Source organism: Stylophora pistillata, chromosome 7 (assembly GCF_964205215.1).
Source record: "Stylophora pistillata chromosome 7, jaStyPist1.2, whole genome shotgun sequence".
Classification (NCBI taxonomy): domain Eukaryota; kingdom Metazoa; phylum Cnidaria; class Anthozoa; order Scleractinia; family Pocilloporidae; genus Stylophora; species Stylophora pistillata.
In genome coordinates this window covers 34,750,528-34,775,716 of record NC_142525.1, presented here as the reverse complement: position 1 = coordinate 34,775,716, position 25,189 = coordinate 34,750,528, and the positions used below count along the sequence as shown (strand labels likewise).

The following is a 25,189-nucleotide window of genomic DNA, read 5'->3' as shown; positions in this document are numbered from 1 at the left end:
ACAGTCTCTCTGACACAATCAATTTAACAAGAATTGACAAAAAAGTAAATGGAACAATCAGCTATCACTGACCTGCTGCTAGCATTACTGTGTATATTTCTGATCACAACTTGAAAATGGTTTCCCCTGAGTGCACCCATCCTGAGAGATCTCCTCAGCCCCCTCCTGTAGCTTCCACATTCTATACCCTCTAGGGAGGGGTGATCTTGAATGGCACATATCCTTTTTGTTGAAAAGGACAATCTGAGTATTGCTGACTGTTTTAAAAGGCTATGGCAAAAACTCATAAATAGCCACGAGTCACTCAAATGTTTCCCAGTTTGCTTCTATCAGAAAACCTTGGAAATTTCAGACTAATTGACAGATTAATTAGTAATCTGATCTAATTGTAGATGCTGTCTATTGTAACTAAATGTATAATGATTAATAGCCTCTCTATGACTTTTTGGAGGCCATGCAGAATTATTGTGTTGTTTCTTTAGGTTTTTTCTGCCTTTTAATTTCCATCCTCAAGAATAAAAAACATATGCAGCTTAAGGTTCAGTGCTCAAGTCCCAAGCCATTCTTGACATGCAAGAAAATTGAGTTAAAAAGACAGAGTTTAAAAAAATAATAAAACTAGTCAGAGTGACGTACTGTTCTGGCGTAACACCTCTGACCAACATGTACTGTTTGGTGATTGCTTTCTTATCCTTGATCCCTGCATAACTGAAGGCTGAAGGCTGAATATTTAGACAGCTGGACAAGCGGTGTATAGCTTCCAGTGTTTCCTTTGGAGTATGAAGAAAAATGTGGGGTACTGCTTACTAAAAACTAACTACATCCACATCCAACATCAGTATCCAATAGATATTCTTTATACTTTTCTCTATACAGAATTTGTTTAACAATCAGTTGAAGGAGTATGAGAATGACCTTCGCAGTAACAAACACTACTTAAGCAGTAGTGAAAATGAGGCCTGAAAAAACATTTCAGGCCTGTGTGGGATTCGAACCCATGACCTGTGCACCGGTATCGCAGAGGTCATGGGTTTGGATCCCATATTCACCGAATTGAAATATGGTGTCCAATTTGAATTACCATTGTTTTGGACTTACTAGCCTCGTCTTGACATGGAAACACAAAAGGATTATCACATGTGTGAGAGGCTAGTCAGTCCAGAACAATGGCAATTCAAATTGGACGCCATATTTCGATTCGGTGTATAGGCCTGAAATTTTTTTTTTGAGGCCTCATTTTCACTACTGCTTAAGTAGTGTTCATTACTGCGAAGATTGTCCTCATACTCGTTCTTTAACTGCACAAAACATTGAGTCAATTGAAGCTTCTTCAGTTGGCAATCTTTTTCTTTATTCTCATTCTCAAGCAAACTATGACAGAGGTATTCTAGGGGAAACACAGATGGGGAAATAATAATTATGAGTCAGAATTGCATGCAGACTACACCATTTTTTATGGCTAAGGTGCAGTTCAAAAATACTTTTTTGTGATGACCTGGGTGAAACATTTGTGAGCATAAATCCTTGCTTACCATATTTCTCTTGCATAAAACAAATCCTGTGTATTCAGTCTCAGTCTGACTAAAGAGTAAAAATATTTTTGACAATTAAAACAAATAACATCAAGAAATAAGTGATTCATAAGAATGATTAACATGGAAAACTGACAATTAACACTGCTGTTTACAAGAAGTTAAAGGTTCATCTATAGATCAGTTTACCAGTACATTTAACAGTGAAAGAATATTTCAAATCAAAGCCTCTGACTCAGTTGCTTTAAGGAAACTTTTCTCAATTAAGTTTCCCCTGTGGATTATCACCCTTGGCCAGCAAATTGATGAACAAATTGTTTGTCTACATTTCTGTCCCTGAGGCAGAGAGAGATTCCTAGACATTCAAGAGGATTTTATGACCCAAAAAGCTCTAACCTTGGGCTTGTTAATTGATAATTTTGCTGTAGTGACTTTCTTCCCTTAACTCGCATTCTAATCTGGATGTAGCTTCCTGCCTGTGCACCATTTGATGTCTTCTTTTCAGGGTCATTGAAAGTCTTGCTCTCAAGAAATGAGCCAAAGTGCTTTGAAAGTAGTCTGTGAATCTGAGATAACAGGCCAGCTAGTACAGAGACAACCTATCATAATTCAACCTTTTACACCCTTACCAAGTATTCATCATTCTATATTCTCCACTCTGTTCTTGTTACATTTCTATGGTACTAGCAAGGAGAATTTGATTTACAATCAGGTGCTTCTGAAATTGGTGATTATTTCCTTCAGTTTATTTTCGTGACCTTTACATTTGATTCAAGGGTGATATTGCTTGGAGAAATTAGAAGACAGTCACTTATAGAAGTCTTAGGGCTAATGATAACTTTATTTAAATTAAACTAGCCTGCATAGCAGCCCCAGAGGGAGGGGGGAAGGGGGTGGGGAGCTGAGTCGAGAGAGGCTTAGGGAAGGGATAGGAGGACGGGTGGAGCGAGGCTTGGGGAGAGAATTTCCTCTCCCCAGGTCTCTCTCCACTTGGCTCCCCACCCCATTCCCCCCTCCCTCTGGGGCCGCTACGCAGGCTAAATTAAACGGGCTGAGTTGGAACCTCTAATCATAGTCATAATTCTGAAATTGTACAACACTCTGACTAATAAATTAAAAATGGATAACTTTTCACAGTTGGACAATAAATAGCATCTCAGACATTTTGGTGTGTAGCATCGCCGATTATTTTTACTGGTTAGTTGCATTTTGATTTTCCCTGAAGGCTCATAAATACACTCAGTGATACTGCACACCAAAATATCAAGTAAAATATATATCCCAGGTTTCTTTCATCATCTCTATCACACAAGCCAAGTCTGGATCAATGTTTATTTATCATCACCTTTGTTCGCTGCTGTTTATCTGCACTACTGACATTAAGATCAAAAGTGGAAGGTACCGTTCTTGTTTCCCAGTGAGCAAAACATAGCAGTCTATTGGTAAACACATAAAGTAAGCAAAGACAGGCTTTAAAATTATTGACTAGAGTTACAAGAACATTCTAACACACTAAGTGACTAATTTTTCTCCAATCATCACAATTTTCCATGACACAGGATAAAATATTTGTTGGTACTGGCCACTGTATTACAAGTAAACCCCAATAATCTAGCTACAGCTCTACATCAGATGACTCCCACTCCTCCACTCAAAACAGTGACACAACATTGAGTCTACATACATTCTGTTGCACACTTAAAACATATCAGAGATAGATCCATATGATTTACAATTAGAGCAACTCTACAATAACTCACACAATGTGTTACCTGTCCACTTGTTGTCTATTATTTAGCAACTCATAAAACTCCCAATAAACTTTATCCCTGACTGCAAAAATGGAAGGAGGGTCTCCCTGATGAAAAAGTATTTATTATCAGTGTCAGTAAATAGTTGCTTTAAGGCTAAAAATTTATATTAAAATACCGTTGTCACATCTTGATGCATCCACAGGGTTGTCAAAATACAGCTACTCTGAAAAAAAGCCTACTATCTGGAATGCTTGCGGCTCAACTTTCAGCGTAGAGGAATCATATTGTACTGCATACTTTATATCCCACTCTAGTTGATTAAAAAATATTTTGACAGCCCTGTATCCAAATTGAACTTAAGTTACCTCTTGTTCACTCTTTATAGTTACAGTCTGAAGATGGGGGTAAGCCAGCCTGACGTTTCTGTGCAGAGCTGTTCGATCCTCCTTTAACATTGTTGAGCCTATCATGAAATATGAAATTCATGAACATGGAGGTTTCCCATGAGAGAGGTTTCACTGTGCTCTATGGAGTGCAATGTTCTTCAAATCAGGAAAAAAAAACATATAATTACAGCATGAATAAAGGCTGATAGTTTCGAAAGAAACTGTTTGGGGCTGCGTCGGTGGGAGTAACGAAATAATTTGGATATATCAACAAAGTTGAAATGGTAAATTGGCCACCGAAATGATTACAAAAGCTGACGTTTCGAGCGTTAGCCCTTCGTCGGAGCGAAGGGCTAACGCTCGAAACGTCAGCTTTTGTAATCATTTCGGTGGCCAATTTACCATTTCAACTTTGTTGATATATCCAAATTATTTAATTACAGCATGTCTGTCAAAAATTTTAATTCTGACCACACTTTGTTGTTAATTTGGTCTTTATCAACTGAGCTGATAAAGTGAAATATTGGCCATTATAGAGAAATTCAAAAGAAAGGAAGGGTGATGCCTAATACTTTTCATCGCTTCATCTGACCCAAGGTTTGGCACAGACTTCTATGATGAATATTATTTGAAACCTTGGCAACTTTATAAAAATTTGGGAAAAGATAACATTATTATCTATTATATATACATAATATGTATCTATTCTTACAAATACATATTCTCCTGTTGCTTTCTTTCCTTTTCTCAGCATCCAGGGAAAAATCTCTGAGCTCTGTGAACTTCTCACTTCCCAGACACTTTTCCAAATCACTCACAGCTTGTTTTTGTAAGTTGTTATATGACTCTGAAATCTAAATGAAACTGAACTTTAAAAAAGTTAATATTTAATCAATATTTCAACAGATAACTTTGTTACCAACAAAAAGTAAAGACATTAATCACTCACATACATTTAATACCACAATGGTTATACACCTACCTTGGCTAAAAACGGTGTTTCTTTATTTAGACTCTTCAATTCTAAATGAATCCCATTTTTGATTGACTCTCTGTGTTTTCCACTTCTATTAATATTCTGAAAGTTTTTGTCTTTAATTTCAGAAGAAATGTCTTGTGCAATAAGTTCTACAAGCTTCCCTTGAGAGTCAATTTCAGTGACAATAAAATCTTGGTATCTTTGCAAACTTGTCAAGGTCACTTCAGATTGCTTAACATTGCATCAAAATCATTAAAATGGCATTAAGTTACGGACTTGAAATTTCAAAATATATCTGGGTCTAGTGGCACATAAAGGGAGAGTGTCTGGGAGGTTCACAATCCTCATGCATCAGATATAAAGGTTTTCTTACAACTTGTCTGACACCAAAATTCTTAGCTTGCAAATATCTAACATGTTCCTGATTTAGAATCTAGAGTTAATAAAAATTTATGTTATCTGAATCAAAGTATGAACACTTTAAATATTTCCAACAGGGGTAACATGTCTTCTAAAAACTTGTGGGTCTGAAATTTTATGTGGGCTAGATCCTATCACCCAGCCTTGATGCACCCAGTCCGGCAAAAAGCTCTGATTCGCACGTGTTCTTTTTTGTCATTCTTCTTCCTTTTTACAAGTAGATCTTAATCATAGTGCTTTAGGATACGTTTGCTTGACTTTTCCCTTGAAACCCTCTCGATCACAATCGAGAAAACAGTCCGCACCAAAGGACATATTCCACCGATGTTCTGCACCTTCTACAGGCATCAGGTAATTATCAAGACAACTTATGTAAGTTTATATGAAGCCACAACATTTTAATGGCAAAAAAGACAGCATGTGAACATGAAACAATTTCTAGTGTAATAGAAAAATTTTTTCTTAAAAAAAAAAAAAAAAGACAGAGGCCTGGTTACAAAGCCGACGAGCTGACCGTAGTTATCCGGGGCTCACAAAAATGGCCGAACTTCGCGGGATTTTATTTCGCTCCGTCTTCGTGGTTTTCATCACAGTTTGATTATTGATTTTTATCCAAGCAATGGATCTACTAGAATGCGAATGGGGCTCATGTGAAGAAAAGTTTCCACTTTCAAGTTTTCAAGACTTCAGGGAGCATTTTGAAGGACATTTAAGAGGAATTTTCCCGGGATATCGAGCAGGTTTCTCTGATGACCCCATACCGGACAATTTTGCTTGCTTTTGGAGAGACTGCGGTTGGGATTCTCCCATTGACGCCGGCGATATAATCCGTCATGTCTTCTTCCACGCCTTCCACACTAAAATAAAGCTCGAAGGGTACAAAAAACAACAAGAGATGAAGCTAACGCCTTGTACTTTAGACAATCAAAGCAGAAACCTTCTTCCCGACATTCCAGAACCGTTTCTCTGCGAGTGGAAAGAGTGCACTGTTGAGTTTAACTGTCCTACGCTTTATTACAGACATGTTGACAGTCACGCTTGGGCTGTGGATAAGATATACGCAGGAGTTGGCGAAAATGGCAGGAAAAAATACTCCGTCACTTGCCAGTGGGAGGGTAAGGCTCTTCCATCTTTAACTAGCTATAAGTATCGTGATTCTTTTTTATAAAATATACCATGAATATGTAACAGTGTGTCTACTCCAACTACTTATTAAAAGACTTTAACTCTTCTGGTGAATTCTTTTCTGAATTCTGCAGGACATAGTCAATCATAAGTTTTTGGCAAATTTTGTTGAAATCTATTTTAGGTGTATGAGGTCTAAACTTTTCATTTTCCACGGCTTTGGTACCGTAGCTTTACTGCAGCAAAATATTAAACTTTATTATTCTTTTACTTGCACCATTTTACCAGACTAGGGCTACAGAATGCACAAAATATGCTAGGGTAGTATATTACACAGTAGAACAGGAAAAAAACATTGAAAATCGATCTTTTATCTCATCTCTAAGTAGTTTTCTTTCTTTTACAAGGATGTAATTTTACAACTGTGAACCACTACAAGCTTAAAGAACATTGCAGAAGTCACACTAGAGAGAAGATTTTTGCCTGCATGACATGTGGTGGCATGTTTGCAAATAAGACAAAACTTGTAGACCACATGGTTCGACAGAATTCTTCAGGATGTGAGTAAATTTTTCTGTCATGATAGCAGTTCTTGATTTTACTCAAGTTTTCATTTTTGTAATATTTTTCTTTTGATTTGTTTTGTTGCAGTTGAAAGTTTTCAATGTTCACATTGTCTAAAGCACTGTGGCTCAGAGCGCATCTTGCGAGATCATATGAGACATCATGGTACATAACATTTTTCCTTTCTTTGAGGTTGTTGAATTGTCACATATGCCCATGAAGAGAAACATTACAAATATTCCAATTAAAGTCTTCTTGTTAACACCGGCACTTAAGCCTCACTTTCAGAAAAGCTGCACCTCAAGTTTGGCAGCTCAAAATTTGGAAAAGAAAGTGGAAGAAATCATAAGTGGAATTTTGTGAAAGTTGCTTTATTTTGGTTGCTTCATCAAGCATATATGTACACAGAAAATAAATTCTTACCAATAATTTTAGCAGCTGTAGAGCAGGCATCCAGTAGAGTTTTACATAAGGAAGAAGGAAATCTAAGTTCATTTAATGGATCGTTCAGGTGTTCTCACAAATAAGCTGCACCCCTGATGTGCTTAAAAAAATTGGGGGGAAAGGTGCAGCTTATAGGCTGGTGTTTAAGGTGATTCAGGCAGAATTCATACAGATAAATGATTATTTGATGATATCAAAAGCTTCTTAGTACTATTGACAGTATCATTCCAAGAATGTTGTGGACTTATGTCTCTTCCTTTCCAAACATGTCAACAAAACTACAGTTACTGTGATTGCAAAGAAATAGAATCAGCATGCATAAGTATATTTAATTGTTTATTTAATTTTATTTGCAGTCAATAATGTTAAGTGTCAGTTCTGTGACATGACTTGTCCAAATGCCTCAGCCCTCAAACAACACGTCAAATTCAGACATTCAGAGGAAAGACCATTTAAATGTGATGTATGCAGTTACACGTGAGTGCACTGTCCAACAGACAGAGTAACATGAAGTAAACTCCCAAGATCTGATTAATAAATTTCCTCTCTAGCTGCTAGACATTTCCTTGTAAATTAGTTATAAGAATTTGGTGTTAGATCAAGATGACAACTTCTACCTGATAAGTGAAGGTGTAGTCTGATCGTCTGGGTGAGTGTAGTCCTGAGAAGGACTGTTGTCGGTGGTAGTGACTGACGTTTCGACAACCTGTGCGGAAGTCATCATCAGAGTCAAGTGATACCTGATAAGTGATACCTGTCAAGTTCTACCTGATAAGTTTGAGTGTTAATTCTCATTACCTGTTTGCTGGATAATGTAAGGATATTATAGGGAAAAGATGCATGTTAATCACTTTTGGAAATTAAAGGAGTAAATTAAAAAATTCCCAGCATTGGTGGATCTTAAATAGCTGTGATTGGTACATTTAGATATGCTGAAAACCAACCAATCAAAGTGGGGCATAGTGCTTCATAAGGTGTTAGAAACATTGGGGTTTATAACAGAAGTGAGACTTGCAAAAGTACTACGCTATTAATTTAATGATACACTTGTGCTCATCTTATGATTCAGAGAATTGCATGATATACAGTTTGTGCTTGAAAAATTTCTGCAGCGAGATTTATATAACAAGACTAATTAATAGCTGTGAGGGAAACCTGCAGAAATCAGGCCATGTGTGAAAAATGACTTTTTTTTTTCATTTTAGCTGTAAAATGCAGTCAGACCTGAGGCGTCACCGTGAATTCCACAATGCTGTTTTAGCACATCATTGTGATTTTGAAGGCTGTAATTTTTCTGCCCGTGCCATGCAAACAGTGAAAAGGCATCAGAAAGTTGATCACCAGGTGGGGTCCTTGTCAAATATTACTAACAGGTATCAGTGAATTGCTAGATGTTTTGTTTTCTTTCTTTCATCTGTTGAAATTCAACTTGAACATCACGAAACTCAACTCGAGCCTCGATCCTGAAAGTTTTCAAGAAGCAAGGGACTGTCAACTTAGTTTTGAGGGGTACTGTATTTGTATTATTATTGTTATACTTTTCTGTTCATATGAATTTATTTATATCTACAATGTATATGTCCAGGGAATTGATTTGTACCGATATGAATGTCATGTCTGTGGGCAGCGATACACTAGAGGATCTGGGCTGACCAACCATCTAAAGAAAAAACACAGGTTTAGCTGGCCAGCTGGGCATCCAAGGTTCAGGTGAGGTCACTGTAGGTTATTTTGTTGATAATAATAACAATAATAGTAGTTAATGACAATAATGATGATGAGAGGAGATAAATCTATTCCTAAACTTTAAGTAGGTTAGTAAAGGCTTTAGTCAATGCAAAGTCATCAACACCACATAAAACAATTCATCAGTGGATTTCATTTCATGCTTCATGTATTATTTGTTCTCTCAACATTACTTAATATGTACCAGTAGCGTGCAGTCTGATTGTAATTTTGAGTTACCAAGTTTGGGACTTCTTCATAAAAGGTTTTATCACCACCTTGAATTTTGTGAAGGAGAGGAGGGTATGGGCAAGAAAAATATTTCTACCAAGGGATGTGATCGATGAAGAAAGCTGGGGGAAGGAAGCAAGGGAAGAGATAAACCTTTCTTCACCCCCCCCCCTCTCCACCCACTTGTACCCCAACTCAAACTTGGCAGCTTGATCAACCATTCCAAGCTTGTAAACCCTGTACATCCAACAGCAGTGTCCATAGACTCCATACTCTTCTTTATACATTTCCCTTGGTACTGGTAAGGAGAATTCATTTATCAATCAAAGCTTCTTAGGCTGGCGATCATTTCTGTCATTCTCATGATCTTAATGAAACATTCAGAACTATTACTGAAAGGAGAAATTGGATGTTGGTCACTCTCAGGTTGTAAAAGGTGAAGGGTTGTTGTGTGGGCTGTTAAGGCCTCACCCCCCCCCCCCCCCCAAAAAAAGAAAGGACAGTGGGCTGTAACACCCAAAAAACAAAAGAAAGGACAATGGGCTGTTAAGGCCAAAAGAAAAGAAAGGATAGTGGGCTGTTAAGCCCCCCCCCCCCCAAAAAAAAATAAAAAGTGAGAGTGGTCTGTTACCTCTCTTTAAAATGTAATATTAAATAGATGATGGTTCCATGGTTATTCTTTAATGTCATGATATCAAACAGAATTTCAGTGAAGTGCTGCCATGTAAGTTTGGTCAGAATTGTCACTCCGTGAGGCTTCATCATGTGATGGCAATGAAAAAGTTTGTAACTTTTACAGTTATTGGTCAAACAGAAGTGTATTCTGTTTTTAATGGTGAAATTCCTGTCTGTTTGCTTTAGATACAAAGAGTGTGATGATGGCATTTGTCGACTTCAAACCGTGCGCTTTGAGAGTCTCCATTTGTCGCAGCTGATGAATGAACAGGAAGGTGCAGGGAACACGGATATGCAAGCAGGTGACTTCCCCCAGGATTGTGTAGACTCTCCTACAACCTCAGGGGGGTCACCAGAATCGACTGTTGAGGGGTCACCCCTTAATAAAGGGGATAACCTTGGAGAACTCAATTACCAAGAACTCCTGCAAGAATGGAATAAAAATAACAGTAGTACACAAGAGGAGGGACATAAGGGTGGAGGACCAATAAGGAGTGCTCAGACAGGAAGAGTCACAGAAGTGCATCCCTATGAGAGACCAGAATCACCTGAACTAGATTTACCACAGACCTTGCTAGATCTTCAAGATGCTGCAATCAGGCTTGCCAATGGACAAAATGGGATCAATTGATCACATTATTGATCAGTTGTAAATTTATGATTGAATTAAATGATTGAATAATGAACAACCATTCACCAAGTGGAGGAAGGTGGTAGTGGATGTCAATGCAGCTGCAAAGCAGTGAGTTAAATAATTATCTACCTCTACCCACCAACACTAAAGTGAATGGTTGTTTTAGTATGCACTGAAACAATGAGATGATATGGCACAAAAAGATTATTTGAACTCATTCATTCCTGTAACGATTACAATATAATATTATTCAGGTGCAAATCTTGTGCTAGTTGCTGGGAGGGGAATAGTAGAGGATATTTGGAATTTGAGTAGCCAATCAGAGCACACCTGCAATGCTGTCCACTGTTTTTAGTAATGATCATCAAGTCTTACCCTTCGAAGAGTTCTTCAATGCACCTTGATGGTTACAACTGGGAAACTTAGAAAAACTTATAGCACCACTTGAAATTACGACTCAGTAGCTTTTGTTTAGGTGCCACTCTCAAGTCTTTCATTCACAGACTAGTTAGAATTAACGTGTACAACATTACAAACAGTACGACATGGAAGGACCTTTCATGCATTTATTTGCATGATCAAACGTGAGAAAGTTGGTATCACACCATACATTGTAAGAAGGTGTTACAAACTTTTTTGAAGCCACAGCTTTTTACATAGTACCACATGGAGGTGCTTATTTCATTCGTACACTTAAAAGTTCAACTATCCTTAGTCTGCTTAAACACGCAAGACTAAGTGTAAATGTTGTGCAGTAGATTTGATATCAAATGTCACTTGTTTACTGTTGCCCCACCAACTTAAGATTGAAGCCTCCTCTTGTAGCACAGTTAACAACCATGATTCTCTCTTTAATTGAAAGTTACACGCTAGTATTTGTTTCGTTTTGTAGTAGTTTAACATAAGCTCGTAGAAAAAAAATGCCAATTATCATTATTTATCTGAAAGCATTTCTAAATTCATGGAGAAGGCCGACGAATACCATCTTGCGACTCGGATCGTTTGGGAACTTCTCAATTTTTTTACAGAGTGTGTTTTGACGTAATTTTATGACGGAAAAATTTTACGTAGTTAATATTATAAATATGTATGATAATAAAGGTGTTATTATATTTCTGTTTTTAATCTGTATTGGTGAAACCAGTTTGATTGGTTGCCTTTGGAATAGCAACAACTGCGCCTCTTGGACCACTTTTCTAGTACTGAACAGAGCCACGGCAACACGGATTCGATTCGGTTTAGATGTAGAATAAGCAAAATTTGTTGATGGTGGCGTCATCTATATGGCTGTCTTCTAATAGGTCATAATTGAGACCCTACATATTGACTGCGTATATAATTTTAACCATCAGTCTGTCAAAGGTTTTTGCTCGCGCGAAATTAGTTTAAGCGTATCATGTGACCGATTATGCCCCAACTAAAACTGGGGAATATCCGGTGATAAATCCCAAATTATATTTCCCAATTTTCCAAAGTTACGTCCACTACGATAAGCATTTCGTTCAAATTTAATTTTTTGGTCCGGACAAGTACTCATTATACGCCATTACGTCATGAATATCTTATCAAATTCTCCCCCTCCACACCATTAGATATTAATGTCCCATTTGGGACACAGGTTTACCAAGAACTTATTACGAAGTTTCATGCGGTCTATCATTTTGGATATATTGGTTGTATCAGTATCATTATATAATTATTATTATTATTATTAATTTTATCATTTTAGGGAATAAGCTCGGGATTTTTAAAAATGGACCAATTTTGATATTAACAAAGATTTAGTAATACATAGACAGGTAAAAACGAACGATATAAAATCGTATTTGTGTAGCTACCTCCCCTATGCAAATTAATTGTAACTCTTGAACTCGCATTTGTTAATTTTATTTTCATTTGTACCCTTGATAATGGCGTCATGAAGTCGCCGAAACGTCGGGATTTTATATCGTTCGTTTTTACCTGTCTAAAAATTTTGATATTTTAAATAAATTTTTAGAATAAATTATTTTCATTATTAATTCTAAGTTTAGAGATTCATAGTGGCATGTTTCACCAAACCATGTGTGGTGTCTTCTAGGCCTGGAGTTGGGAAGGGAGGACGAGTATTTTATCAAGTTCTAAATGAGCAAATTCAATGATCGGGAAATCCACCAAAATTAATCTGAACTATTCGTTTAAGGACAGGTAAGCTTTAGTAAAGTTAAATCTGTTTCATTTGCATTCTGACATGCCAGATAGCAAGTTCAACTGAAAATACCATTTTGCTTGTGCTTCCATCATTCGTGGAGTTTCTTTTCAAATATCGTAGGTTTCTCTCCAGGAGCGAGTTCGCATCGCTGCAAGAACCGAAGGCACTGAATTTTGCCTTTTAATTTTCGTTACACTCTGACAAGCACTTGTCTCTACGACGGCTCTACTGTCGATCAAAGAGTTTGATCTCCCCACTTTGTGGAGCTGACTTTTTATCATCGTCGCTATCCTTAAATAACCTCGAGATCTCCCCCTCGGCCGGTTCACCGGGTGCCATGTCCAACTGCACAGAGAAGGTAAGTGCGCCAGGTTGTTGTACCGGTCACATGAATTCCCACGGTTTGTCCTCGTCGCACATGACTGTGACCTTTGGGGGCACAGGACACGTTTGATGTCCACACGACTTCGAAAGTTTAAGAAAGCAACGGGAGCTTGGTGTCGCTTAGAATAAAGATCAAACCTCATGCAAGCCATTGGCTCGGCTTCCCGAGGAGTGCCAAATCTCAGAAGCCTCAGTGCGGCTTTCCTATAGCGTTTGTTTCTATAAAAATTAAGCGCAGGGTTCGCTAGAGAGTTAAACTGAAGGAAAATTTTCCCCCAGTGGTGGACCGAATTCGCACGAAAAAAAGGCACAAATGTTGCCAGAATGAGGAAACACATTAAAGGAACTGCGGACGTGATGAAGGTAACCATTATCAGAACGGCAGTAAAAGCAATTCTCGTTTCAGTTCTTGCTTTGATTGAAGAACTCACGCGCCCGATTTGGCTTATTTTCCGATTACGTAATACAATATAGGCTGTGTGTTAAAAAAATATGCCATCAGAGACATGCCTATAAACCAGACAAATACTAAGATGACATCTAGAGTCAGGAGAATCTCATTACCAACGCCCGCGGCTGATAAAGCGGGATGCAAGGCGTTCGTTACAACGGATGTTATCCTTTCGAATCTGTAAGCGTTCTTTTGTAAACAAGATTTTGTAATCCGTGCATTTTACTATGGCTACGTACCTCTCCCAAGCTATTAAAACTCAATGATAAAACGAAACATTGTAAGCAGTGTACATAACCGAGCCAGTGATATCACTAAACCTACAGGCGATGTTTTCTGATGCAGTTCCTCGAACGATCAGTGAATCCAAAGTGATTGTCAGTGGCATAGAAACCGCACCCACTAACAGATCAACCAAAGCCAAACTAGCGATCAGAATGTTAGAATTTCTCTGTAACTCTCTGAATTTCTTGACTGCTAAGATCACTAAGATGTTCGAAAGAATGATTAATGGAGAAGCAGCAGTGTGACAGCGATCGCAACCTGACAGTAATCATCGTTCTTGAAGTCGCAGGTGAGCTCCGGAGTGTTGGGACAAGAGAACAGTGTTCTGGTTGAATTATCTGGCGAAGCTTCAGAGGGAATCTCGGTGTTAGAGGACATCTAATTCATGGCCCAAAGCATTATAACCGTAAATGATTTGTGTTTCGTGTCGAATGCCAGCCAAGTAAACTTTTCTTTCTCAGGTAAAGGTTTTTCTTTGGACAGAATATGACAACGAAATTCGCAGATGGCAGTGGAGAAATTTTCTGATAAAATGTTTTGTATACAGTATTTGAAAGAATCAGCCCCTTTCTTTAATTTGCAGACTCGTTAACACTCTAAAATATAGATTAGATTGTATTTAGCGTCCGTTTTTCTTTCTTCAGGCTTTTATTTAACCTTCGGGAAATTTACCGAATTTCTCATTCTTGTTTTAAAGCTACGAAATTAGAAAATATAACTAATTTAGTCAAGTTGGTAGACTCAGCCAAAAGAGCTTGAGAAATGTTTGTACAATTTGTACGATTTAGCTGAACGGAATTAAGAGATTTAAAACCTCTCATGACAAGAAAGACGTGTTTTTATCTTCCACTTTTTTCGTGGCTTGTTTCCTTTTTTCGTCGTCTATGTATATTAATGCAGTTGATGAATTTCATAGGAAAAAGTGTGGGAGAATCTTCATTACGAGATCCAAAATCTATTCTAAGCCTGCGTGACATATCCATGATCTCCAGCCGAAAAAATACAGCTGAGGTTTCGCTAACTCGAAAAGAAATGTTTTCGTTAAGCCGGCAGGAGTTTGATACTATAGCAAAACAATTTTACATTCTATGACCAATTCAACTGATAACGACTGAAAATTAAAGTTTTAACACATTCAACGTCTTTCAGACAAAGATAACCCACGCAGAAACAGTTTATCGTACAGTAAAATTTTAAAAGCTTTTAAAGGAGCTAAAGCGGAGGACTGTTTATTTCGGGAAAACACCGGTTCTGCGAAACAGATATGAGTCATCATTTAAACGACTTGTTCAAGGTAAAACTTCCCTCAACATCTCGCGTACGTCACGGGTGTATTTTGATCTGAGCTCACAATTAATAGGAGCGTTTCAATCATGCTCGCTTATTCATTTTTCTAGGCCATATTGTCACAGTTTAGAAAATCACATTAATTTTCGATTTTAATTTTCAATTCTGAATTAATTTTTTTTCAGACCACTTTAATTCACATGCCTTGTCATATTCCGTTGAAATCCGATAACAAAAGCTTGTTAAACAAGCGAGAAAAATTCTGCGATTTAGTTTTCTCAAATCTTGATTCTGAGTAAAATTTAGAATGAGATCGACTTCATGTTTTTTTTTTTCGCTCCAATGATAAGTGGCTCAATTGTCAACATTTTAATAGAGTTTTTTTTAGGAAAAAAGGAGATTAACATAGATTTACCATGCACTGTGCTTGTCATATAATTTTTACTTAAGATTTAAACTTCTAGATGAGGTTGTTTTGCGTTTTTTCGCGAGTTGAAGCACGTTTGAGGTTTAAATAGCACAAGAGACGCGCAGGTGTTGCTCTTAGCGTAGCCGAGAGCAACTTAGCTACTTGTACTTATTTACATAACATTCGAAAAGTATTAAGAATGTAAAGTAACATAACAAGTTACATAACCTGTTACGTAACACAAAATAGGAATGATAGGACACCAGAGGCAGCCCAGTTCTTGTATGATTTACGTTTTCAGACCTTTGAGATAATAGGGCGAACAAATTTGCTCTGTGCAGTGTCGGAAAAAAATAAAACAGATATGGTTGCGATTTGATTGCCTTGCGTAAGTTTGAAGTCTTTGTATTCCTTGGGTCGGTTAAAAATCATTTCTGTGACCTCAACTCTCGAGTGAGGTTTCGCCAGATGGTAAGAACCGGCGATTATCTATTGCAGGGGGGAGGGGTGGTAGGATTTTAGCTGTGTCACAGTAAAATTTACCTGATCCCTCCTACGGCTCTGTTGTATTTCAACGATCCCTCCTCATTGGTCGGCAATTTTCTAAAGGCCCCCCCTGAAAAACCATGTTATCCCCCTCAAAATCTTCCGCCCCCCCCCCCGATAAGTAGTGTTCCTTCCCTGTAGTATGATAATTTAACTGTAGATTATAAAATCCCAGTAATCACTCTTGATAACTCTTATTTAATGACAGCTCGTCAGGATTTGGTTTTATTAATATACTTGACATATCTACTGATCCGCAAAAGCTAAAATATTTGGCATTAGAAGCCCCTCTTAACGAGAAAGGCCGCGTTAAGTGAGCACGCTACTGAAGGCGATTTGTAATGTTTGGGAACTTCTCTTTTTTCGTTGGGAGAAAGACAAACTTCGAAATTTGTTTGAGTGCTCTATATGAAAACCAACTACTTTCAGCCAAGATATATAATCTTTTTATTCAATTTCGTTGACGTTTTTTCTAGGTGATTTTTCTATTTTCACTGTTCTATGAAACTTGCATACAGTCAGGTTCAACAGCTCCGTCGAAGCAAAGAGCTGTAATCACAGAGAAATCCTGTTTAGGAAATCTGTTCACAGATTTGATGGCTTCACCTCTCAAACTTTAACGACCTGACGTGTAACAGACATCAACCTCTTCCCCCGCCCACCCCCCCCCCCCCTGCCCCACCAACGACTACGGCGTTGAATTCAATATCTACTAAAAATTGGACTATCATAGGAGTTCCCATCGAAAATAACACGTTGAAATAAATTGATAGAGGGAGAGACATCTCTAAAAGCTCCAAACACTTTACCCAATTTCATCTGTAAAATTTAAATTTCAATCCAATCGTAATTTCGCCTACAAGGAGTTCCCTATATCCCTGGCTGTTTTCTTCTGCGCTCGCCTCAACCGTTTCTTAACTTCCTATTTACCATCGCAGGTTACTCTCTCAGAGAGGCTTTCAATCGTTGCAGAAGTAGATGGCGCTGAACTTCTCCTTTCAACTTTCTTTACAAGAGGACGCGCCCTCGTCTCCATAACATTTTCATCGAAAGAATGTACTTTCATTACTCTATGACGATGTAACTTTTCACTTTACGATCGTGTGATGACGCCACGGTCTCTTTCATTTCTTTCTTTCTGGGTGCATTTTCAATCTGCACCGTGACGGTAAGTGTAACAGGTTCTTGTGGGTTATGTAAGCTGTGACGCTGTGTCTCTGTTGCATAAGACTGTACCTGTCTGAGGCGCTTGTACCTGTCTGTACCTGTCTGAGGCGCTCATACTTGTTATGTTTTTACTTCAAAGTATAATTAATGTGACTTTTATATGTGGCATTTTAAGGAACTTTAGTTTAATTTTAAAATTCACATGATTTTTTAACTAAGTGTTGTCAAATGCTTGTTGCAAAAAGCGAAAAATCGACCAGCTTCAAACCTTCAAAACGCGTCTTGGTACGTGTGGCATCATGTCAAACTACATGCTGGCACAAAGTTTGGTCCTTATTCTAAAATAATATGTAATAAAAAATTTGGGTAATTCAGAAACGTGCCGGCAAAACATAAAGCTTTGCGACACACTGTGGCCAGAGGTCACGAATTTGCATGATGCAAATCAGTTGTAGAAATCGTACCGCCTAACGGTTCTGGTGTAGGAAGGGCTCTTTTGACGGCTTCAACATAAAATGTACAAGAGTAATGACCAGTATTTAATGGCGTTTCCTTCTTTTTCAAGCCAATGAGGTTTTTGTTTTTTATCTCGATACTGTCTTGAGGAAAAGGAAAATGTTTCAATTGCGTGACAATTGCCGCGTTGGATCAAAGGTGAAGTTGCCGAGTAAAGAAGACACGATCCTTTTTTTCATCAAAACTCCATTCTAAAGCATCCAGTCCTGTATATCTCGTTTTAAATTATTTGTATAAACTATTTAATGAGTCTTTATCGAACAACATCCCGCCGGTCTGATCCCGTTTGACTTCAGGCTGACGGCCATGTGCGGTTCGAAGGGAACTTTTTCATTTCCGGTTTGCGCCTTTAATACGGGGACCGCGGAGCTATGGGGTTGAGTGGGCTGTAGCCCCACGAAGAACAATTTATAATTATCATTATTATTTATTTTAATCTTTGTAATTTAAAAACAGTTGACAAATTTTTCCTGGGATTGAAGCGCGTTTTCGGTGATTTCAGAAGCTCTAGATTTGAAAAATTGCGGGGGAGCATATCCCAGGACACCCTATCTAGCAGTGTTTCTGAACCAAGAAAGGCGTACTAAGAAACAGACAAAAGGAGGCTCTCCTCGGAGGGGAGGCCCCAGGACCCTCATTGATAAGTTGGCGTCAATGAGCTCACACTACGCGGGAACTAAAATAGCTCCTCCGATCTAAAATATGCTCCATGGCTACCATTTAATATCAACGTTCATATAACACTCAATTTTTTTGATGTAGCCATTTGCCATTTGCCTTTTGAACTGCACTGCATGAGCTGCATCTAACAAGGTCTTCGAGCAGAGCGATGTAAGATGTCTTTTTTCTCTGATCAACCCCAGGTTACATTTGAATTTAACTGCTCAAAAATAGACTCCTTAGCATTTGACAAATTAAATTAACTCTTCTTCCATAGCAACCAGATCTTCCTCAGTTACAGCTTGTGCGCTGAGGGCTGTCTGCTGTTTCACTTTTGGTGCCATTCTGGAAAAAAAGAAGCTACTTGTTGAGTCGCTAAAAACTCGGAGACATTGAACATGCAAGCGCTTCCTTTCGATCCCTTTGCTCTTCTCATTTCTGTTGCAACCATTTCCGCGTCGACCTTTTTGCCACTTTCTTGTTTGATGGTAAATCTAACAGTCAGATATTCTCACTGCTTTTCGTTAAACCGGTAAGCTTTCTTAACTTGTTTGAAAGCGAAGCCTTCAGTGCTACGATGACAGCTTTCAGGAGGTAGAGGAATAGTTGGCACGGAACTTGAACCTTCCTCGAGCCTTGCGGCATATTTAACCTTCGCTTTATCAAGAAATGTCTCCCTTTCAACCGTCTTTGTGCATGTTCCGAACGCGAGATGCTTTTCCAGAGAAGAATGCCTTTGGAAACTACGCGTGCCGCCCTCTTTTGGACATGGAAACACTTGAACATCGCCTTTAGCTTCACGGCCAGTAGGCTTCACTTACTAGGCTCTTTAAGTTTTCTCCTTGGGGCGATCTCTTTAAATTCGCCGAGGGAATATTTTGGTAATGGCGTTCTGTGGAAAATAATAACGTGAAAGATGATTAACGACAAAATCAAACACACCTAAAAATTGTCCAGAGCGAGATTTGGTGCGTTTCCCACAGCGAAAATTAGCGTTAGGTGCAGCTTGTGCACTGCTACCTAAATGAAGTAAAAGTTTCTTTTTCCAGTAGAGCGTTCGAAATAAAAAAAACTTGAAATAAATTTTTATAACAAAAATTGGCGCCAGGTTTGATGTTTTCAAGTGATCTTGATTTCAAGCTTTCCCTCGCTGAATTTTTCAGTCTCAAAACTAAAGAGAGATCCTGCTACATTATAGCTAGAAACTGAAAAGAGAATATAACGCAGGGTTTACCATTTGTTCCTTCCAAAGAGACGCATTTGCCGGGGCCTTTATCAAATGTCTGCCACACCCTCATTCCACCAGGATAAAATCTGAAGTTGTTCAGTAAACTGATGTCATTAATCTTCTTTTGCGCGAGGAAACAGTTTCGCGTTCCCCGAGACTGTCTAACACTAGTGACTACACGAATCCCAGAACTTGCACCACAAGCCCCCCCCCCCCCCCCTCAAGAAGAGAAGCAAAGCTGAAGAATGACATCGTTATGCTCTGTGAAAAACCTCGCACGTGTTTACCTTTAAGAAAAAGACCGTGATTACATCACAGAGAATTATCGCCCAGACTGCAACACGGTATAATTGTTACCGTGACATAAGTCCTTTTTATCAAGTTTTATAACAGAAATGTGGCCCTTTTTCCGAAAAAGATAATAGTAAATAGCATAAAAAATAGTTGGGCTGTTATCTTAGTTAAAAAGTACACAGCAGAAGCTTGCGGTGTTGCGTGACTTTGTTTAATCGCACAACATTTTTCAAGATATGCAGATATTTCAAAAGAAATATTATCGCAGTTGCAGAAACGTAGCTATTCAACTAAGAATAATGTCGATAATAAACACCTAGTCAACAAAAATGGTGAAATATACAGCGGCCCTTATTTATAGCTAGGTGTAGGTAGTGCTGTTGAAAGAGCGAGTCAACAATAACAAAGTCGTCTGCAATTCAAATTAACAGAAAATTTCGTATCTACACATCAATTTACAGCCCTCTTCAGCAATGTCTATGGATTTTTTATTGTATAATTTCATATCATTTCCACATCAAATAATTGTTTTAACCATCTTTGACTATCTTGTTTACTTCGTAGCTCTCAAGTACGATTTTTAGAACTGATTTGTATCATGCAAATTCATGCATGACCTTGGCCACATTGCGTCGTTAACTCTTGTATTTTGCCGGCACTTTTCTGAATTACCCAAATTTTTTATTTCATATTATTTTAGTATAAGGACCAAACTTTGTGCCAGCATCCATTTTGACATGATTTCTCACATACCAAGACGCGTTTTGTAGGCTTGAAGTTGCTCGAATTTTCGCTTTTTGCAACAAGTGTTTGAGAGTACTTTGTTAAAAAATCTTGTAAATTTTAAAATTAAACCAAAGATCCTAAAAGTGCCATAAATAAAAATCAAATGAATTACATTTTCAAGTGAAAACATCCTCGATTTCTTACGAAACATCCTCCTTCAGTACTAGCACGCTAAAGTTGCTCAATTTTACTGTATTTTTTGCCTAATTAATTAGGTAAAAACCCGAATTTTCGTTTTTCTCCATTACATTCTACATTACAAAAGCTGACGTTTCGAGCGTTAGCCCTTCGTCGGAGCGAATAGAGGAATTGTGGGTTGTGTGTGCTTTTAAAGGCAGAAAATAGAGCTACGTTATTGGTGGGAACATGGCAACGAGAAAAACACGAATATCATGCTAATTTGGTTCTATCAACTAAGTTGAAATTGTAAATTGGCCACCGTAAAGAGTTAAAAAAAACCTGACGTTTGGAGCGTTAGCCCTTCGTCATTCGCTCTGACGAAAGGGCTAACGCTCGAAACGTCAGCATTTTTAAACTCTTTACGTTGGTCAGTTCACAAGTTCAACTTAACCAAATGACCTTGTTACCCCCACCGACGCAGCATCACAGTTTCTTTAGAAACTTACTCTCTTTACTCATCTATCATGCTAAGGTTGCTAAGGTTGCTAAGGTTGCTAAGGTTGCCTCTAGAATTCTTCGCATTGTTGTTTTTAACCCTATTTACCTTGATCATCCCTCCACGGACGATTGTGGTTTACGCAGCCTTATTAACATTTTAGTTTGATCAGATCTTTCAGTGATCCTGTTTCCAATGCCAGCAGTTTCGTCTATCATCGCTTCTTAATTGGTTCACTATTCTGAACGTACTTTAGTTGCATTTGCTATAACTCCCGCTTGACAACAATAAACTTTGAAAAATTGAATTGATCATAAAAGCTTTCCGAAAGGAAATCCAAATGACATTGTCATCAACTTGTTCTTTTCACTTTTAGCTCTTAAAAGCCCTTTTCTATAAATGCGTTATTTTCTTGGCAAGCTTTTCATCTGCACTCTCGTTGAATTCTATGAAAACGCACATATTAGTATATTAGAGTGTTGCGAAGAATGAAGCGGGCCAATATCCGGTTCCTTTTGCACTCATCTTCCCGGATCTTTCATCTTTCCGCCTCCCAGTCTGCATTCAAACAGACGATACACTTGTTCTGAATAGAAAGTTGTATTCATGCACTGACAACGTCTGAATAGAAAAGCAAATGGAAATAGATAATGAAAGTTGTTTCGTTGTATTCATGCTCCATGGACCACATTTAAATAAGAGTCAGGGTGTGAATCTCTCCACTCAACCCGAAGGAAGCCATAAAGAATCGTCATGCCAAACACAACATCACCTTTGTGTGGTTACGATTTCAGTTTTCCCGTAAATCTCACAAATATCTCACCTGGCGTTTATTCTGCGTATGCCATGACTGTCGCTTTTAATATCTTCACTTGCCCTCTCGCAATTTTGCTGAATATTATGGTAATAATTGCCGTGAAAACAAATCGACAACTTCGCACAAAATCTAACATTTCGCTGGCTTGTTTGGCTACGACAGATTTTGCCGTAGGACTCATTGTTCAACCTTTGTACATAGTCCTTTTCATCTTTATCCACAAAGGTGGCAGGACCCAAAACGCGATCTGTGATGTTATTGACGTATCCGACTCGGTTGGCCAAACATGTGTTGCAGCATCATTTCTCCATTTGTTGTTAGTGAGCGGAGAGCGTTATCTAGCGATTAAACACCCCTTCGCGTATGAAAATGGCCTGGTAACTGAAGCTCGTATCATCATGGCATCTGGCTTGGCGTGGATGTGTGCACTGACAATCTATAACGTTAATATCGACATCTTTAAAGGAATACAAGTTTTTCTGACCATTGCTATCATCTCCACAGTGATGTATATTCATATCGTCGTATACAAAGAAGTTCGTCGTAACACATTGCAAATCATAACCAACCAAGTTTCTTTAGAAGTAAAAGAAAAGTTATTGAAAAATAAGAAAGCCTTTAACACAACTGTCGTAATACTCCTGACACTTTTGCTTTGTTATATTCCGATAAGTGTTTGGATGATTATTTTTATGTCTTCGAATGGAAAGATCTCATCTGAAGATGGACAAATCGTTTTCTGTCTTGCTGGGTTCCTCGTGGTGCTAAATTCGTCGATAAACCCACTTATCTTTACTGTAAGAAACAGACAGTTTCGCGTAGCTTTCATTCAGCTGTTAACAAGAAAAACCCTTGTGCAAGCCGAGGAACTTGAAAACAAGATATTTGGATCTAATCATGCGGCAGTTGCATAAACTGAAACACGACCGGACGAGATAGAGCAGCGGGGACTGGTGTGAATCGTAACTAGTAGTGAGAAATACAAGGACAAGCTTAAAATTACAGTTGAAACTGTGAAAGCGTAGTGCGACAACCTGTGCGGAAGTCATCATCAGAGTCAAGCGATTAGTTGTTGTCAGTAGAATGTTCTTAGTCCAGTTCGTGTAAAATGATTCGTCAGTTTTGCCGTGATGTTATTGGTTGTAAGACTGAAGTGGCGTAAGTCGGTCGTGATTGGTTTGTTTCGATCCTTCGGTAAAGCTAGGTCGTTCTGTTCGGTTCGTTTGTAATGTTAATGAATGAGTCGTTTGTATGGAGCCGGTAGTGGTTGACACCTCTTGAGGGGAGTCTGTTCTAAGTTAGTAAACCAGTTTTTCAGAGTCAGTCATTGAAAGTAGTTAGTGCTGTAGTTTAGGTATTGCGAAGTTGACACTGAATTTAGCGGTCACCCCGCAATTCCCCGTGGGTGACTGCTTAGGACAGGTTTGACTGTACGTATGCACGGAGAAAGTGAACTTGATAAAGAAAATTAGTAGAATCATAATACTCTCTTTACTGAAACGTTGGAAGCAAAAAATGAATAAAAACTGTTGCTGGAAAGTTTTTTTGCAAGAGTTCTTCTTTCAATTTGGACCTGAAACATGCGGTATCATTCGTTTCAAAAACTAGGACGCCGGGAAGGTTAGCTTATTTTTTAGCACTTTAAGAACAAATATGGAAAGAATTTTGATTGGCCTTGAACATTGATTGGTCGCTGAATCTCTAAGCCCGCAGAAATCAGTTGTCGCAAATAGGTGATGTAGTGTTTTGCATGTTGAATGTTGATTCTCGTTATCTGACGTTGAGTGGAGAGATTCGCCCCTTGTCTCTTATCTAACATTGTTTCATGGCGCACGAATACAGTGAAACAACTATCATGATTATATATTTCCATCTGCTTTTCGATTCAGAAGTTGTATTGTCTACTGGAGTGTAGAGCCGGAAAGCCAACAATCCAAGAAGATTTGCGGACTGGATGAGTGGAAAAGTATTCGGATTTTGGCTTGAAAAGCTATAGAAAAGGGCTTTAAGAGCTAAATATGAAAAGGACAACTTGATGGTAATTTCATTTTGATTTTCTTTGGGAAAGCCTTCCTAATTGACGGCAATTTCCTCAGGACTTCCCCTTCCACGTTCTTACCGTGCGCATCATGCGGATGCCAATTTATTTAAACTCCACGGATCAAAATACAAAAAAGCTACTTTAAATCTATGTGCCCCTTAATATAAAAGGAGAGGAGGTAGGTCAAATTAAAACACAAATACATCACAATCATCAAACTGAATGCGAACGGCAGGTCAGGAAAACGCCCTTACGAAGCTCACATCAAGGAATCGATGGGCATGCCCATATTACGATACTCGTAGCCTCTCTAAGAGCAGTACCTATCCAACTGGTAAAAATAGAATCAATTTATGCCAGAGGTTCTCATATACATTTGTGCTTACAGGAAACCACTCTTCGTTACGAGCTGCCTCTGTACTCACACTAGTCCAGCCAAGCAAAAATCACAATTTTAAGTTCTCTCATAGTATTTGAACGTGCAGGTCATGTCGAAGGTACAGTCCTCAAAATGGATTAAAATTTCCGGATTTTCTCAGCAAAGTTTCATAGTCGGATTAGAGCCACGAGGTATTTTCCAGGTGCTATAGTTTCCTAAGTGACTTTTATTCCTATTCGGACCTTTTTAATAACAAACTCACTTTCAAACGAAGGTTACAACGAATACTACCAAACCATATCATAGGTAAACCAAAACAGTAAATGAATTAAGATGGGATCTGATCAAACATTTACCAGAAATAGGGGCTACCGTGATAAACCGCATGAACGGAGGGATAATCACGTTAGGTACAACAACGAGGAAATCTTACAGAGTAACAATGGGTTGATTATGCCCACATTGAAACTAAGAGTAACAATGGGTTGATTATGCCCACATTGAAACTAAGAGTAACAATGGGTTGATTATGCCCACATTGAAACTAAGAGTAACAATGGGTTGATTATGCCCACATTGAAACTAAGAGTAACAATGGGTTGATTATGCCCACATTGAAACTAAGAGTAACAATGGGTTGATTATGCCCACATTGAAACTAAG

The 25,189-nt window shown here is 38.3% G+C and overlaps 3 protein-coding genes across 4 annotated transcripts in view; 2 read left to right on the top strand and 1 right to left on the bottom strand.

Moving 5' to 3' along the window:
• Positions 1-5,543, bottom strand: part of LOC111328726 (pseudouridylate synthase PUS7L) — a 14,795-nt gene extending 9,252 nt beyond the window's left edge. Inside the window, exons 1-10 of the mRNA XM_022933212.2 lie at positions 5,319-5,543; positions 4,655-4,850; positions 4,385-4,526; positions 3,652-3,749; positions 3,305-3,390; positions 2,878-2,968; positions 1,929-2,098; positions 1,533-1,581; positions 637-770; positions 73-222 (exon numbers count right to left, since the gene is read on the bottom strand). Coding sequence (XP_022788947.2) covers positions 73-222; positions 637-770; positions 1,533-1,581; positions 1,929-2,098; positions 2,878-2,968; positions 3,305-3,390; positions 3,652-3,749; positions 4,385-4,526; positions 4,655-4,850; positions 5,319-5,419 — 1,217 coding nt within the window. The 5' untranslated portion in view covers positions 5,420-5,543. The remainder of the gene's footprint in view (positions 1-72; positions 223-636; positions 771-1,532; positions 1,582-1,928; positions 2,099-2,877; positions 2,969-3,304; positions 3,391-3,651; positions 3,750-4,384; positions 4,527-4,654; positions 4,851-5,318) is intronic.
• A 41-nt stretch (positions 5,544-5,584) lies between these two features.
• LOC111328728 (histone H4 transcription factor) lies at positions 5,585-10,823 on the top strand. Of its 2 annotated transcripts, XM_022933214.2 has the most exons (7): positions 5,585-6,186; positions 6,604-6,756; positions 6,848-6,925; positions 7,561-7,681; positions 8,410-8,548; positions 8,790-8,914; positions 10,022-10,823. In XM_022933214.2, exons 1-7 carry the CDS (start codon positions 5,691-5,693, stop codon positions 10,464-10,466), a joined length of 1,557 nt encoding a protein of 518 aa, XP_022788949.1. In that variant the 5' UTR covers positions 5,585-5,690; the 3' UTR covers positions 10,467-10,823. The 2 variants fall into 2 exon arrangements, with proteins under 2 accessions (XP_022788949.1, XP_088584219.1); XM_088728093.1 differs by lacking the exon at positions 6,604-6,756 and having other exon boundaries at positions 10,022-10,607.
• An 11,219-nt stretch (positions 10,824-22,042) lies between these two features.
• Positions 22,043-23,150, top strand: LOC111328707 (octopamine receptor beta-2R-like). Its single transcript, XM_022933193.2, has one exon. It carries the CDS (start codon positions 22,043-22,045, stop codon positions 23,018-23,020), a length of 978 nt encoding a protein of 325 aa, XP_022788928.1. The 3' UTR covers positions 23,021-23,150.
• The last annotated feature ends 2,039 nt before the right edge of the window (positions 23,151-25,189 follow it).

Coding starts and splice junctions, on each gene's coding strand:
- LOC111328707 (XM_022933193.2), top strand. CDS start 22,043: ATGCCAAACACAACATCACCTTTGTGTGGTTACGATTTCAGTTTTCCC.
- LOC111328728 (XM_022933214.2), top strand. CDS start 5,691: ATGGATCTACTAGAATGCGAATGGGGCTCATGTGAAGAAAAGTTTCCA. Junction 6,926..7,560: donor AGATCATATGAGACATCATG/GTACATAACATT, acceptor TTTTATTTGCAG/TCAATAATGTTAAGTGTCAG. Junction 8,549..8,789: donor ATCAGAAAGTTGATCACCAG/GTGGGGTCCTTG, acceptor GTATATGTCCAG/GGAATTGATTTGTACCGATA.